Source organism: Aquarana catesbeiana, linkage group LG02 (assembly GCF_042186555.1).
Source record: "Aquarana catesbeiana isolate 2022-GZ linkage group LG02, ASM4218655v1, whole genome shotgun sequence".
NCBI lineage: Eukaryota > Metazoa > Chordata > Amphibia > Anura > Ranidae > Aquarana > Aquarana catesbeiana.
In genome coordinates, this window is record NC_133325.1 from 361,677,501 (window position 1) to 361,691,604 (window position 14,104).

At 42.4% G+C, this 14,104-nt stretch overlaps 1 protein-coding gene across 2 annotated transcripts in view; it reads left to right on the forward strand.

The window, feature by feature from the left end:
* The first annotated feature begins 488 nt into the window (after positions 1-488).
* P2RX1 (purinergic receptor P2X 1) overlaps positions 489-14,104 on the forward strand; it is a 160,891-nt gene continuing 147,275 nt past the window's right edge. The window contains exon 1 of one of the 2 annotated variants that reach the window (XM_073615053.1): positions 489-790. In XM_073615053.1, the coding sequence (XP_073471154.1) occupies positions 654-790 (137 nt within the window). In that variant the 5' untranslated portion in view covers positions 489-653. The remainder of the gene's footprint in view (positions 791-14,104) is intronic. The other variant, XM_073615052.1, reaches the window with a different exon arrangement.

Here is a 14,104-nt window from a genome sequence, read left to right on the forward strand (position 1 = left end):
GCTGTGTGTTGAGTTATTTTGAGGGGACAGCAAATTTACACTGTTATACAAGCTGCACAGTCACTACTTTACATTGTAGCAAAGTGTCATTTCTTCAGTGTTGTCACATGAAAACATATAATAAAATATTTACAAAAATGTGAGGGGTACACTCACTTTTGTGAGATACTGTGTGTATATATATATATATATATATATATATATATATATATATATATATACACAAATAACATATATATTCGGGGGGTTATAGGTGATTTTCCAGCAAAAGAATACTGATTTAAACTTGTGAAGAAAAGGTTCCAGAAGAGGCTTGGTTTTCAAGTAGTTAAGTGAAATCTAGTTCTGCTAACTAGCAATTATGTTTACTTCCAGTGTATGTCCTGTACGCAGGATGTAGTGGTACAGTGTTTACAGCCCCTCCAGTGTTTTCTGAGCCTCCCTCCACCATCCTTATCAGAAGAGCCATGTGGAATGTGCAGGACACACTGTCACCTCTGGCAGCATCTGCCTCATATACTGTCACTGTGTACAGGAGGAGCAGCACATTACGCCCCTGGAGCCCTCCTTCCATGCATGCTGGAGAAGTCTGATCAGTCTGGGCTGCTGGAGCAGACACTGTACTAGGGAACTCCTCTAAACTCTCGGTGATCATGGGGCACAAGGTCAAGAAAGGGATTTCCAACTTTTTCTTTGAGTATGACACCCCTAGGATGGTCCTGGTCCGGGACAAGAAAGTCGGGCTGACATTCAGACTCATCCAGCTTGGAGTCCTAGGTTACATTATCGGGTAAGCACTTCTGCACTCAGGACACGTATAACAGTCCTGATTCTATTGACTGCACATGTTTTGTAAGCTTAGTAACATTGTTAGTGGTTTGTAACAACTTCCTATCAATATTTTGTGTCATATCATAGTTTTATTTATTTGTAGTGAGGACGAAATATCAGAAAGTTTAAATTGTATCTAAATGGTCCTGTGTGTGTTATAAAGTACATACATATGAGAAAAGTTCTCCTAGTGCAGCCTTTCTCAACCTTCCTTTTTTTTTCTTTTCTTTTGACTCACCTCTCCTTTCTCAAACTTTCTAACACACAGGAACCCCATGAAATAGCTTTCAGGTCTCAGGAAACCCTGTTAAAAATGACTATGTTTAAGCTCATTGTACATCAGTGTGAAGGTCCTTGGGAAGAATGCTCCTCTTTTCACACAGATGTGATGATCCATGAATAGATCACCTGCAGATCCAGAACAGGATGGATGTCACTTTTGTGATAGCCATGCCAATTCAGTATTTTTGTCCACATTTTGAAAGTGGAGGTTTACAGAATTGTGTTGGATCTATATCCATTTACATCAGGTCACCGCCAACCCATATGTTTCGGTCCAGAAGAAAAGAAAAGTACATAATCCATTTTTTTTTCCGTACCTGGACCGACTCGGAGTACATCCATCATTTACATCCGCCTACCCCTAGACTAGCATGGAGCTTCCATTTAGGTCTACCTGAAAAACTGATAAGCAGACCTGATTGACAAGCCCGTGTGAAAGGACCCCTAATGCCTCGTACACACGGGCGGACTTTTCGGCAACAAAGGTCCGACAGTCTTTCTGACGGACTTTTGACGGACTTCCGACTGAGTTTCAAATGAACGGATTTGCCTACACACACAATCACACCAATGTCCGACGGATTTGTACGTGATGACATACGACCGGACTAAAATAAGGAAGTTCATAGCCAGTAGCCAATAGCTGCCCTAGCATCGGTTTTTGTCCGTCGGGCTAGCATACAGAGGAGCGGATTTCTCGATAGGAACTAGGTCCGGCAGAGTTCCGACTTAAAGATTTGAAACATGTTCCAAATCTAAAGTTCATCAGATTTTCTACAGAAACAGTCTGCTGAAGGTCCGATGAAGCCCACACACGGACAGATTGTTCGCCAGATTCAGTCGGTCAGACCAGTCAGGTCGAAAAAGTCCGCTCGTGTGTACAGGGCATTACATTTTTGGCCATTTGGAAGAATGCGCCCTTAAGCCTAGTACAGAAAATCAGATGTAAAATACAAATCGATCGTAGGATAATCTGATCATTAGTACACAACTTTTGTGAGAAAATCAAGACAGTTCTTCCGAAATTATCTGAAGGAAAAAAATCAGGTCTACCTGAAAAACTGATAAGCAGACCTGATTGACAAGTCCATGTTAAAGGACCTCTTACATTTTTGGTAATTTGGAAGAATGCCCTCTTAAGCTTAGTACACATGATCAGAAAATTGGATGAAAATACCGCTTTCAAAGAGGTCATATGATAATCTGATCATTAGTACACAGCTTTTGGAAACAAAATAATACATTACAATACAATACAACACATTACTTCACTTCCGGAGTTGTATTCTGTTGTACGAGGATTTTTTTTTAAGTTGAGTAACCTCTTCATTTTTATTATGAGACTAGCATGCAAATACACCAAAAAAAAATAAATAAAAAGACAATATTCTCAGCTTTACAGATGAAAGATCATTAAAATCAGTGGTTACTAATCTGAGAGGCAGAAATTGCTCAATGAACCCCTAGCAACCTCTGGAGGAACCCGAGAAAGGTCATCCTAGTGGGTCCATCGGTGCAAGTTAACAAGGTGGATGGGCCCAAATGCTGCAATGTGACATTCAGGCTAGTGTAAAACAATGCAAAGTTTGCCAAAAACAGAAGGGTGCATTTTGTCGTTAAAGAGGGACTGCAGTCTGCTCACATAATTTGTAATAAAAACATATTTGCCATTCTGAAACTTCCCTCGAACCACTTTGCATATTATTTTATACAGTATCTCACAAAAGTGAGTACACCCCTCACATTTTTGTAAATATTTTATTATATCTTTTCATGTGACAACAAGAAATGACATTTTGCTACAATATAAAGTAGCGAGTGTACAGCTTGTATAAAAGTGCAAATTTGCTGCCCCCTCAAAATAACTCAACACACAGCCATTAATGTCTAAACTGCTGGCAACAAAAGTGAGTACACCCCTAAGTGAAAATGTCCAAATTGGGCCCAATTAGCCATTTTCCCTCCCCGGTGTCATGTGACTCATTAGTGTTACAAGGTCTCAGGTGTGATTGGAGAGCAGGTGTGTTACATTTGGTGTTATCATTCTCACTCTCTCATACTGGTCACTGGAAGTTCAACATGGCACCTCATGGCAAAGAACTCTCTGAGGATCTGAAAAAAAAGAATTGTTGCTCTACATAAAGATGGCCTAGGCTATAAGAAGATGACCCTGAAACTGAGCTGCAGCACAGTGGCGAAGACCATACAGTGGTTTAATAGGACAGGTTCCACTCAGAACAGGCCTCACCATGGTCGACCAAAGAAATTGGGTGCACGTGCTCAGCGTCATATACAGAGGTTTTATGTGGGAAATAGACGTATGAGTGATGCCAGCATTGCTGCATAGGTTGAAGGGGTGAGGGGGTCAGCCTGTCAGTGCTCAGACCATATACCACACACTGCATCAAATTGGTCTGCATGGCTGTCATCCCAGAAGGAAACCTCTTCCAAAGATGATGCACAAGAAGCCCACAGTTTGCTGAAGACAAGCAGACTAAGGACATGGATTACTGGAGCCATGTCCTGTGGTCTGATGAGACCAAGGTAAACTTATTTGGTTCAGATGGTGTCAAGTGTGTGTGGCGGCAACCAGGTGAGGAGTAAAAAGACAAGTGTGTCTTGCCTACAGTCAAGCATGGTGGTGGGAGTGTCATGGTCTGAGGCTGCATGAGTGCTGCCAGCACTGGGGAGCTACAGTTCATTGAGGGAACCATGTGACATACTGAAGCAGGGCATGATCCCCTTCCTTCGGAGACTGGGCCACAGGGCAGTATTCCAACATGATAACGACCCCAAACACACCTCCAAAATGACCCCTGCTTGCTAAAGAAGCTGAGGGTAAAGGTGATGGACTGGCCAAGCATGTCTCCAGACCTAAACCCTATTGAGCATCTGTGGGGCATCCTTAAACAGAATGTGGAGGAGTGCAAGGTCTCTAACATCCACCAGCTCCGTGATGTCGTCATGGAGGAGTGGAAGAGGACTCCAGTGGCAACCTGTGAAGCTCTGGTGAACGCCATGTCCAACAGAGTTAAGGCAGTGCTGGAAAATAATGGTAGCCACACAAAATATTGACACTTTGGACCCAATTTGGACATTTTCACTTAATGGTGTACTAACTTATGTTGCCAGTGGTTTAGACATTAATGGCTGTGTGTTGAGTTATTTTGAGGGGGCAGCAAATTTACACTGTTATACAAGCTGTGCACTCACTACTTTACATTGTAGCAAAGTGTCATTTCTTCAGTGTTGTCACATGAAAAGGTATAATAAAATATTTACAAAAATGTGAGGGGTGTACTTACTTTTGTGAGATAATGTATATACTGTGATTCTGCACTTGCCAAATATGCTGCAGAAATCTCCCTCCACTGAGTGTGGCTGCAACCATTTTAACTGTGGGCAGCTGAAGCTGCTACCTGTTCACTTCCTGGATTTACACAGACACACAGAGGCCCACCTCAAGCTCTGCAGCCCTGCAGCTTCCATTGGTCCTCTTATAACTCACCCACCCCTCCTTTCCTGGCAAACGCTCAAAAGAGTGAGACAGAGAGCTGTGCATGAAGTCATAAGCCTGGGCTTTTTACCAGACAAGAAACAGGAAGTGGGCTGATGAAAAAATGACTGAAGGTCCGCTTTAAGCTTATTGCAGACTATCATGCCTGACAGTTTAGGGGGTCCTTGGCAAGAATGAAAAGTACCCTCTTATGGAAGGACAATGGCTTAAGCTAGCTATACTAGCTATTGTATTTTGATTACTGTTCCTTAAAAAACGGCTTGTGACTGGATACATTATATTACCAAAAGTATTGGGACACCTGCCTTTACACTCACAAGAAATGTAATGGCCTCCCAATCTTAGTCCGAACGGTTCAATATTGAGTTGGCCCACCCTTTGCAGCTATAACAACTTCAACTCTTCTGGGAAGGCTGTCCATAAGCTTTAGGAGTGTGTCTATGGGAATGTTTGACCATTCTTCCAGAAGCGCATTTGTGAGATCAAGAACTGATGTGGGACAAGAAGGCCCGGCTCAAAGTCTCTGCTCTAATTCATCCCAAAGGTGTTCTATTGGGTTAAGGTCAGGACTCTGTGTAGGCCAGTCAAATTCCTCCACCCCAAACTCGCTCTTTTGTGTCTTTATGGACCTTTCTTTGTGCACTTGTCCAAATCATTTGGTGGAGGGGGGATTATGGTGTGGGGTTGTTTTTCAGGGGTTGGGCTTGGCCCCTTAGTTCCAGTGAATGTAACTCTTAAGGCGTCAGCATACCAAGACATTTTGGACAATTTCATGCTCCCAACTTTGTGGAAAAAGTTTGGGGATGGCCTCTTCCTGTTCCAACATGATTGCACACCAGTGCACAAAGCAAAGTCCATAAAGACATGAATGAGCAAGTTTGGGGTGGGGAACATGACTGGGCTGAACAGAGTCCTGACCTCAACCCAATAGAACACCTTTGGGATGAATTAGAGCAGAGACTGTGAGCCAGGCCTTCTCATCCAACATCAGTGCCTGACCTTACAAATGCACTTCTGGAAGAATGATCCAGCATTCCTATAGACGCACTCCTAAACCTTGTGGATGGCCTTTACCCTACACACAAAGACTGGGATGGCAATAAAGATCATGTGCGTGTAAAGGCAGGCATCCCAATACTTTTGTTAATATAGCGTATAATTAATTAGCGTTAGGAAGGGGGGAGTGAAGTAAGAAGAATAGCAAGTTGAATTGTTGAGACTCTATTCTGTGACTAAGCACTGTTCAGCATGAAATGCGTTAGATTGATTTCAGACAAAATAAATATTCACAAATTTACATGGCAGATCTTTCATCTGTGTCTTGTATTGTGGAATAATTTCAGTGACAATCTGGACAGTCACCTGATGATTTACTGGGGTATAATGTGAGCTAAACTGGAGCAGTACTATATTTAGTACTGTGTATTGTATTTTGACAGCTGGCACCCGCTGCTGTCAAAATTCCCAAACAGCGGCTGTACTGGATTGAATGCAGCCACCGCTTGGCTAACAATTTTCTTCAGATCAAAGAATGTTGGATGGCAGGATACCAAAAGGGCCACCCACAGCTTACATATTCATCCTGTTCCTGATGAATTTGCCCCATGTATGGCCAGCTTTATTGGTCAGCACAAGTGCCTTGCAGAACTGGGGTCTCAGTTCCAATCCCAACTAGGACACTACCTTAATGGAGCTTGCATGTTCCTCCTGTGCTTGTGTGGGTTTCCGTACATTCTGGCAGGTAATTTAGCTTGAGTCTAAATTGGCCCTAGTATGTGTATGTATGTATGTGTGATAGGGACCGTAGTCTGTAAGCTTCGTGAAGGCAGGAACTGATGTTAATGTACAATATGTAAAAGCGCAGTGTAAATTGTTGGTGCTATATAAATACCACAATTTAAAAAATTGCAAGGGGAATTTAAAAGTACATGTAAAACTCTTAACAATTAACTTCTCTTTTTTTGTAGTCCATTAGCTATCTTATTGAAAAAGTTTTATTATATCTGTTTAAGTTATACAAAAAAAGAAAAAATATCAGTTGCTCCTGCCAGTAATATAGTATGCTTCTACCTTCCTGTGGACTCTGCCTCTAGTCACTGTTATCAGTTAGCATTGTCCCCTATGTGAACTACAGAACACCTTCCCCTATGCTTTAAAGTGGAGGAGGTGTGCTGTAGTCCTAATAGCCTTCCTGTCCTAGGGTAGTCCTTGGGTTTACATTTGGTTTTGATCACTTTAAGACCACAATACGTATATATAGGTCGGTACATCGAGTGGTTATACAGGGATGATACCTGCAGCTATAGTCATCATCCCGGCATTGTTTTCTTCAGCCGGCAGATAGCTTACTGTATATAGAAAAGCCATCCTAGTGGCTAATTAGCTGCTTGATTGCTCTTACAGGGGGCAGGAGGAGTTGTTGTCCCCCCACTGCCACCAGCCGGAGCCTCTCTTGGCTCTAGCATCCCATCGGCGATCCAGAAGTGGCTAGTTAAGCCGGTTTACCATAGAGCCAATCAGGGACTTGAACATCCCTGATCATCCCTCTGGTATAGGAAACCAGAAGTGCTGAGTATTATGTCACTTCCGGTTTTGCCGGATGTAAACAGCGCCATTAGGTGTGACCTTGGTGTGATCAGATGCTTTTAAGGGCAAAAGAGAGATCTGGGGTGTAAGAGACCTCAGATGCCTCAGTAAAGTTTACATTCCTTGTGATAACAATAAAAGTGTTTAAAAAAAATGTAAAGAGATCATGTAAGCATAAAAAAAAATTCAAATAAAAAAAATGATTAAAGCACCCTGTGCCACCGCACTCACATGATCGCATACGCAGGTCCCGCACGCATACATAAATGATGATCACACCACACATGTGAGGTATTGCCACGAATGTCAGAGTGAGAGCAGTAATTCTAGCACCAGACCTCTGTGTAAATCTAAAATGGTAAACTGTAGTGGCTTTTAAAGCATTGCCTATGAAGATTTTTAAATGCTGTAGTTTTGCATCATTCCACGAGCGTGTGCAATTTTAAAGCTTGACATGTTAGGTATCTATTTACTCAACATAACACCATCTTTAGTAAAATTTGTAATATTTTTTTCATTTATTTTAAAGAAGTAAACATATAATAAAATACAACTGTAAAATGGTCATTTTAAACCACTGCAGTGATTTATAGCAAGTCTTTCCTCTTAACACATTTCATGGACATGGTCCTCTTCATCAGGAGATAGCAGACTTGAATTGCTGCCATCTAAATAGAGTGACAAAATTGATCTTAAATAGTCATACAAATATAGTGCATTTTCATACATCATGCCATAATTCCTCCCCATGGATTGCAATAATGTGTATCCAGCTATTCCATGCGTTTCAACCATATGTGGCACAGGTGTCCCAAGATGGGGAATTTTCCTCCCCCTTCTCCTCCTCCTCCAACCTCCAACCTCCAGCTTCATTCATTCTATTTAATACTTTATTCATTCTTTCAATTGGTGGGTGACAGAAATATCACCCACACCTTCACTTAATTAATCATTTATTTATTTTATATTCAAGGTTAATTATGTGTGTTCCCCTCCCAGGGGGCTCCATCAGGGGGTTACATTACACATACCTTCAACCCAGAAATGTCTTCAATTCAACTCTGACAGCCATATGCTGTCTCTTTTAGGCAGAGGTTAATGAAATCTGCAGGTTAAATGAGAGGATAAAAAAACTGTCAGTTACTTAAAGAGCTTGGTGCTAAAATTATGGAACTATTGCTGGTAGACAGAGTAACTTTCCTCAGTGGAATCATACTGCCTTTGCACAGCAATTAAGTAGCTACTATTAATACCAACCTGCCACTAGGACAAGACAAAAGAAGGATAATGCTGATTGTGGATGTTTCAAGCGTAGCAAAGTCCAACGCTGACAGCCATGTGCTGTCTCGTTTGGGCAGAAAAAAATATAGTCTGCAGATTAAATAAAAGAATAGATAGACTGTCAGTTTTTAAAAGAAAAATAATTGTTAGAGAGAGCAGTCCTCCAAGGATGTCCTACCTGTGTCAATTCCACGCTGGCAAATGAGCCTCCAGCCTTTTTACAGGCTATAGAGATGGGAGAGAGAGACACCCTGAGCCCACTGCACTATATAAGAGAAATAATCTTCTCCAAATCGTCCCCAGGTGTGTACCAGCGACCAGGATCAATGATCTACGCCCAGATGACATATATTGCATTGTGCTTGTTCATTTCTCCCCCCCTATTAGCGGCTGTGATATGGGGATTCATATATGGGCATTGCCCTTCCTCAAAATGGTGGGCTAGGATCTGGGTGGAGATCATTGATCCTGGCAGCCGGACCACACCTGGGGACAATTCAGAGAAGATTAGTTCTCTTATATGGTGCAGTGGGCACCATAATAAATAAATAATGAATTAAGTGAAGGTTTGGGTGATATTTCTGTCACCCACCAATTGAAAGAATTAATAAAGTATTAAATAGAATGAATGAGGTTGGAGGTTGGAGGAGGAGGAGAAGGGGAGAGAGATTCCCCATCTTGGGACACCTGTGCCACGTATGGTTGAACCGTGATTAATATCTGGGTACACATTATTGCAGTCCATGGGGAGGAATTATGGCATGATGTATGAAATGCACTATATTTATATAACTATTTAAGATCAATTTTGTCACTCTATTTAGATGGCAGCAATTCAAGTTAGCTAGCTCCTAGTGAAGAGGACCATGTCCATGAAATGCGTTGAGCGGAAATACTTGCTATAAATCATGCTGTGGTTTAAAATGATGGTTATATAATTGTATTTTATTATATGTTTACTTCTTTAAAAGAAATTAAATAAAATATTACATATTTCACTAAAACGTTGTGCCTCAAAAGTCCCATATGTTACTACAGATACGTTTTTGATACACCAGATTTAGGGATGTGGCATGCAAATTAAACTATCTTTGATCAACTTATAACACCATCTTTTATATTTTACAAAAAAATGAGGTATTATATTGTGTGTTTGTGCATTAAAACTGAAGTGTATTTTTTCCAAAACATTTGCGTTAAAAAAAAAACAATGCACAAATACTGTGTGGCATAAAAAATTGCAAAACCCACCATTTTATTCTCTAGTGTCTCGGCTAAAATATATATATATATATATATATATATATATATATATATATATATATATATAATGTTTGAGGGTTCTAAGTAGTTTTCTAGCAAAAAATACAGCTTTTTACATGAAAAAGTGTCAGAAAAGGTCTAGTATTAAAGTGGATTGTAATACTAGTAACCTATCATTGCAACTTTAAATTCCATTGGATCCACTTTTTTTTTTTTTTTTTGCACAAACCATTGAAGTTACACAGACATAACATAAAATGGCTAATTTACTGTAAAAAGAAAAAAACAATCCAAGTTGTATGCACTTTAGCTAGCTGATAAGATTTAAGGGAAGATTACAGGGTTTTTTGGATCATGGGTGCATTGGAAGTAGATGACTAATTCTTCTCCAGAAGTATCAGAAGCAAATCTGCTTCCCAAGGGAATAGCACATGAATGTTACTAGAGCAGCATTCCATATGAAGTGAGTAGGGATGAGCCGAACACCCCCCTGTTCGGTTCGCACCAGAACATGCGAACAGGAAAAAAGTTTGTTCGAACACGCGAACACCGTTCTATGGGACACGAACATGAATAATCAAAAGTGCTAATTTTAAAGGCTTATAGGCAAGTTATTGTCATAAAAAGTGTTTGGGGACATGCCCCAGGGGACATGGATCAATGCAAAAGAAAGTTTTAAAAACGGCCGTTTTTTCAGGAGCAGTGATTTTAATAATGCTTAAAGTCAAACAATAAAAGTGTAATATCCCTTTAAATTTCGTAGCTGGGGGGTGTCTATAGCATGCCTGTAAAGGGGCGCATGTTTCCCGTGTTTAGAACAGTCTGACAGCAAAATGACATTTCGAAGGAAAAAACACATTTAAAACTACCCGCGGCTATTGCATTGCCGACAATACACATAGAAGTTCATTGATAAAAACGGCATGGGAATTCCCCACAGGGGAACCCAGAACCAAAATTAAAAAAAAAAAACGGCGCGGGGTCCCCCCAAGAATCCATACCAGACCCTTATCCTAGCACACAACCTGGCAGGCCGCAGGAAAAGAGGGGGGGACGAGAGTACGGCCCCCCCTCCTGAACCGTACCAGGCCACATGCCCTCAACATTGGGAGGGTGCTTTGGGGTAGCCCCCCAAAACACCTTGTCCCTTTGTTGATGAGGACAAGGGCCTCATCCCCACAACCCTAGCCGGTGGTTGTGGGGGTCTGCGGGCGGGGGGCTTATCGGAATCTGGAAGCCCCCTTTAACAAGGGGACCCCCAGATCCCGCCCCCCCCCTGTGTGAAATGGTAAGGGGGTACTTACCCCTACCATTTCACTAAAAAACTGTCAAAAATGTTAAAAATGACAAGAGACAGTTTTTGACAATTCCTTTATTTAAATGCTTCTTCTTTCTTCTATCTTCCTTCATCTTCTTCTGGTTCTTCTGGCTCTTCTGGTTCTTCCTCCGGCATTCTCGTCCAGCATCTCCTCCGTGGCGTCTTCTATCTTCTTCTCCTCGGGCCGCTCCGCACCCATGCTGGCATGGAGGGAGGCTCCCGCTGTGTGACGGCGTCTCCTCATATGACGGTTCTTAAATAACGGGGGCGGGGCCACCCGGTGACCTCGCCCCCCTCTGACGCACGGTGACTTGACGGGACTTCCCTGTGACGTCACGGGGAATGCCACAGGGAAGTCCCGTCATGTCCCGTGCGTCATGTCCCGTGTGGTGGCCCCGCCCCCTGTTATTTAAGAACCGTCAGATGAGGAGACGCCGTCACACAGCGGGAGCCTCCCTCCATGCCAGCATGGATGCGGAGCGGCCCGGAGAAGAAAATGAAGAAGAGAAGAAGAGAAGAGCGGGAGCCTCCCCCCGAGGAGAAGAAGATAGAAGACGCCGCGGAGGAGATACTGGACGAGAACGCCAGAGGAAGAACCAGAAGAACCAGAAGATGAAGGAAGATAGAAGAAAGAAGAAGCATTTAAATAAAGGAATTGTCAAAAACTGTCTCTTGTCATTTTTAACATTTTTTACAGTTTTTTAGTGAAATGGTAGGGGTAAGTACCCCCTTACCATTTCACACAGGGGCGGGGGCGGGATCTGGGGGTCCCCTTGTTAAAGGGGGCTTCCAGATTCCGATAAGCCCCCCGCCCGCAGACCTCCACAACCACCGGCCAGGGTTGTGGGGATGAGGCCCTTGTCCTCATCAACATGGGGACAAGGTGTTTTGGGGGGCTACCCCAAAGCACCCTCTCAATGTTGAGGGCATGTGGCCTGGTACGGTTCAGGAGGGGGGGGCCGCACTCTCGTCCCCCCTCTTTTTCTGTGGCCTGCCAGATTGAGTGCTCGGATAAGGGTCTGGTATGGATTTTTGGGGGGACCCCACGCCGTTTTTTTTTTTTTGGTGCGGGGTGCCCCTTAAAATCCATACCAGACCTGAAGGGTCTGGTATGGAATTTAGGGGGAACCCCACATCATTTTTTTTTTAAATTTTGGCCGGGGTTCCCCTTAATATCCATACCAGACCTGAAGGGCCTGGTGTGGAATTTAGGGGGACTCCCACGTCATTTTTTTAAATTTTGGTTCGGGGTTCCCCTGTGGGGAATTCCCATGCCGTTTTTATCAATGAACTTCTATGTGTATTGTCGGCAATGCAATAGCCGCAGGTAGTTTTAAATGGGTTTTTTCCTTCGAAATGTCATTTTGCTGTCAGACTGTTCTAAACACGGGAAACATGCGCCCCTTTATAGGCATACTATAGACACCCCCCCAGCTACGAAATTTAAAGGGATATTACACTTTTATTGTTTGACTTTAAGCATTATTAAAATCACTGCTCCTGAAAAAACGGCCGTTTTTAAAACTTTTTTTGCATTGATCCATGTCCCCTGGGGCAGGACCCGGATCCCCAAACACTTTTTATGACAATAACTTGCATATAAGCCTTTAAAATTAGCACTTTTGATTTCTCCCATAGACATTTAAAGGGTGTTTCGCGGCATTCGAATGCCGCGAACACCCCAAATTGTTCGCTGTTCGGCGAACTTGCGAACAGCCATGAGTTCGACTCAAACTCGAAGCTCATCCCTAGAAGTGAGTACTGTTTCACTTCCCTGCACTTCATCTTTATCTAACCCACCTTTGTAAACACGCATCTGCTCTTTTGCACTAAGTACTCCTGCCTGCAAAGGGCTATGGATAAGAGTTATTTTACCTATTTTAGATATATCTGTCAGTTGTCTTCTGCACCAACCACAATATGCAGGAAAATTTGGTAGACCGTTGTGGGCAGGTGACGAGGTAACCCAATTTCTATGCTCTGACCATACAGGGGTTATTATTTTATATTATAATACAGGATTTATATAGCAGCAACAGTTTACGCAGTGCTTTATAACATAAAGGCAGACAGTAAAATTACAATACAGTTTAATACAGAAGGAATCAATTTTATAAAGACATGTGATCACTGTGACCAATCACAGAGCTCATCACAATAGTACACAATGAAAGGCATGAATCACAGCCTTTCTGTCTTGAATCTGCAGTAATGTTTTATCCTCTGATTATCTGCTTACCTCTCAGGTCTGTGTCTCAGCTTTAGAGAGCGTGCCTGGGCGTTTAAGTATGAGCTCTCAGCATGGCTTCACCCCAGCGTTTCAACAGGAAACACTATATAACCCATCACAATGAAAGCCAGCCTTGCCGAACAAAGTTGTGATTAGGCTTCTGGTGTGGCGTCATGCTGTATGTTTATCCCTGACTTCTGTGTACAAACCTTGGTGTGTCCTTCTGACCATTTCTGTCTGCTAGTGACCCCGACCTTGGCATGCCTTCCTGACCATCCCTGTATGCTAGTTGCCCCAACCTTGGTTTGTTCTCCTGACAATCCTGTGTTTAACCCTGGACTGCTGCTTCTGCTCTGTCCACCAGAATCAGTCCATGAGCATGAGCTGAGAGACCCCGGGGGCCGCAACCTGGAGTCAGCTGCAGCGAAATCCATCCCCAGAGTAGCAGAGTAGTACAGTGTTATTTTGGTAACACTGTATTGCTCTGGTCACTGTATGTAAAAAAAAAAAAAAAATGTATGAAAAAATAATTAAAAAAAAAAACATTTAAAAAAATGATTAAACTTTTTTTTTGTTTGTTTACATACTGTCACCAGTCAGTGTCCGTGATCGCCTCCATACCCGTCATATGATAATGTTGTACTGTATTGGTGCCAGTATGTAAAAAAAAAAAAAAAAAACTAAAATTGTGAAAATGCTTGTCACTTCCGGTTTCATAGACCATAGAGATGATTGAGAAACTTCTGTTCCTCCCTTGTCTCTATGGTTAGCTGGTAGAACTGCCAGCTTCAGCCCC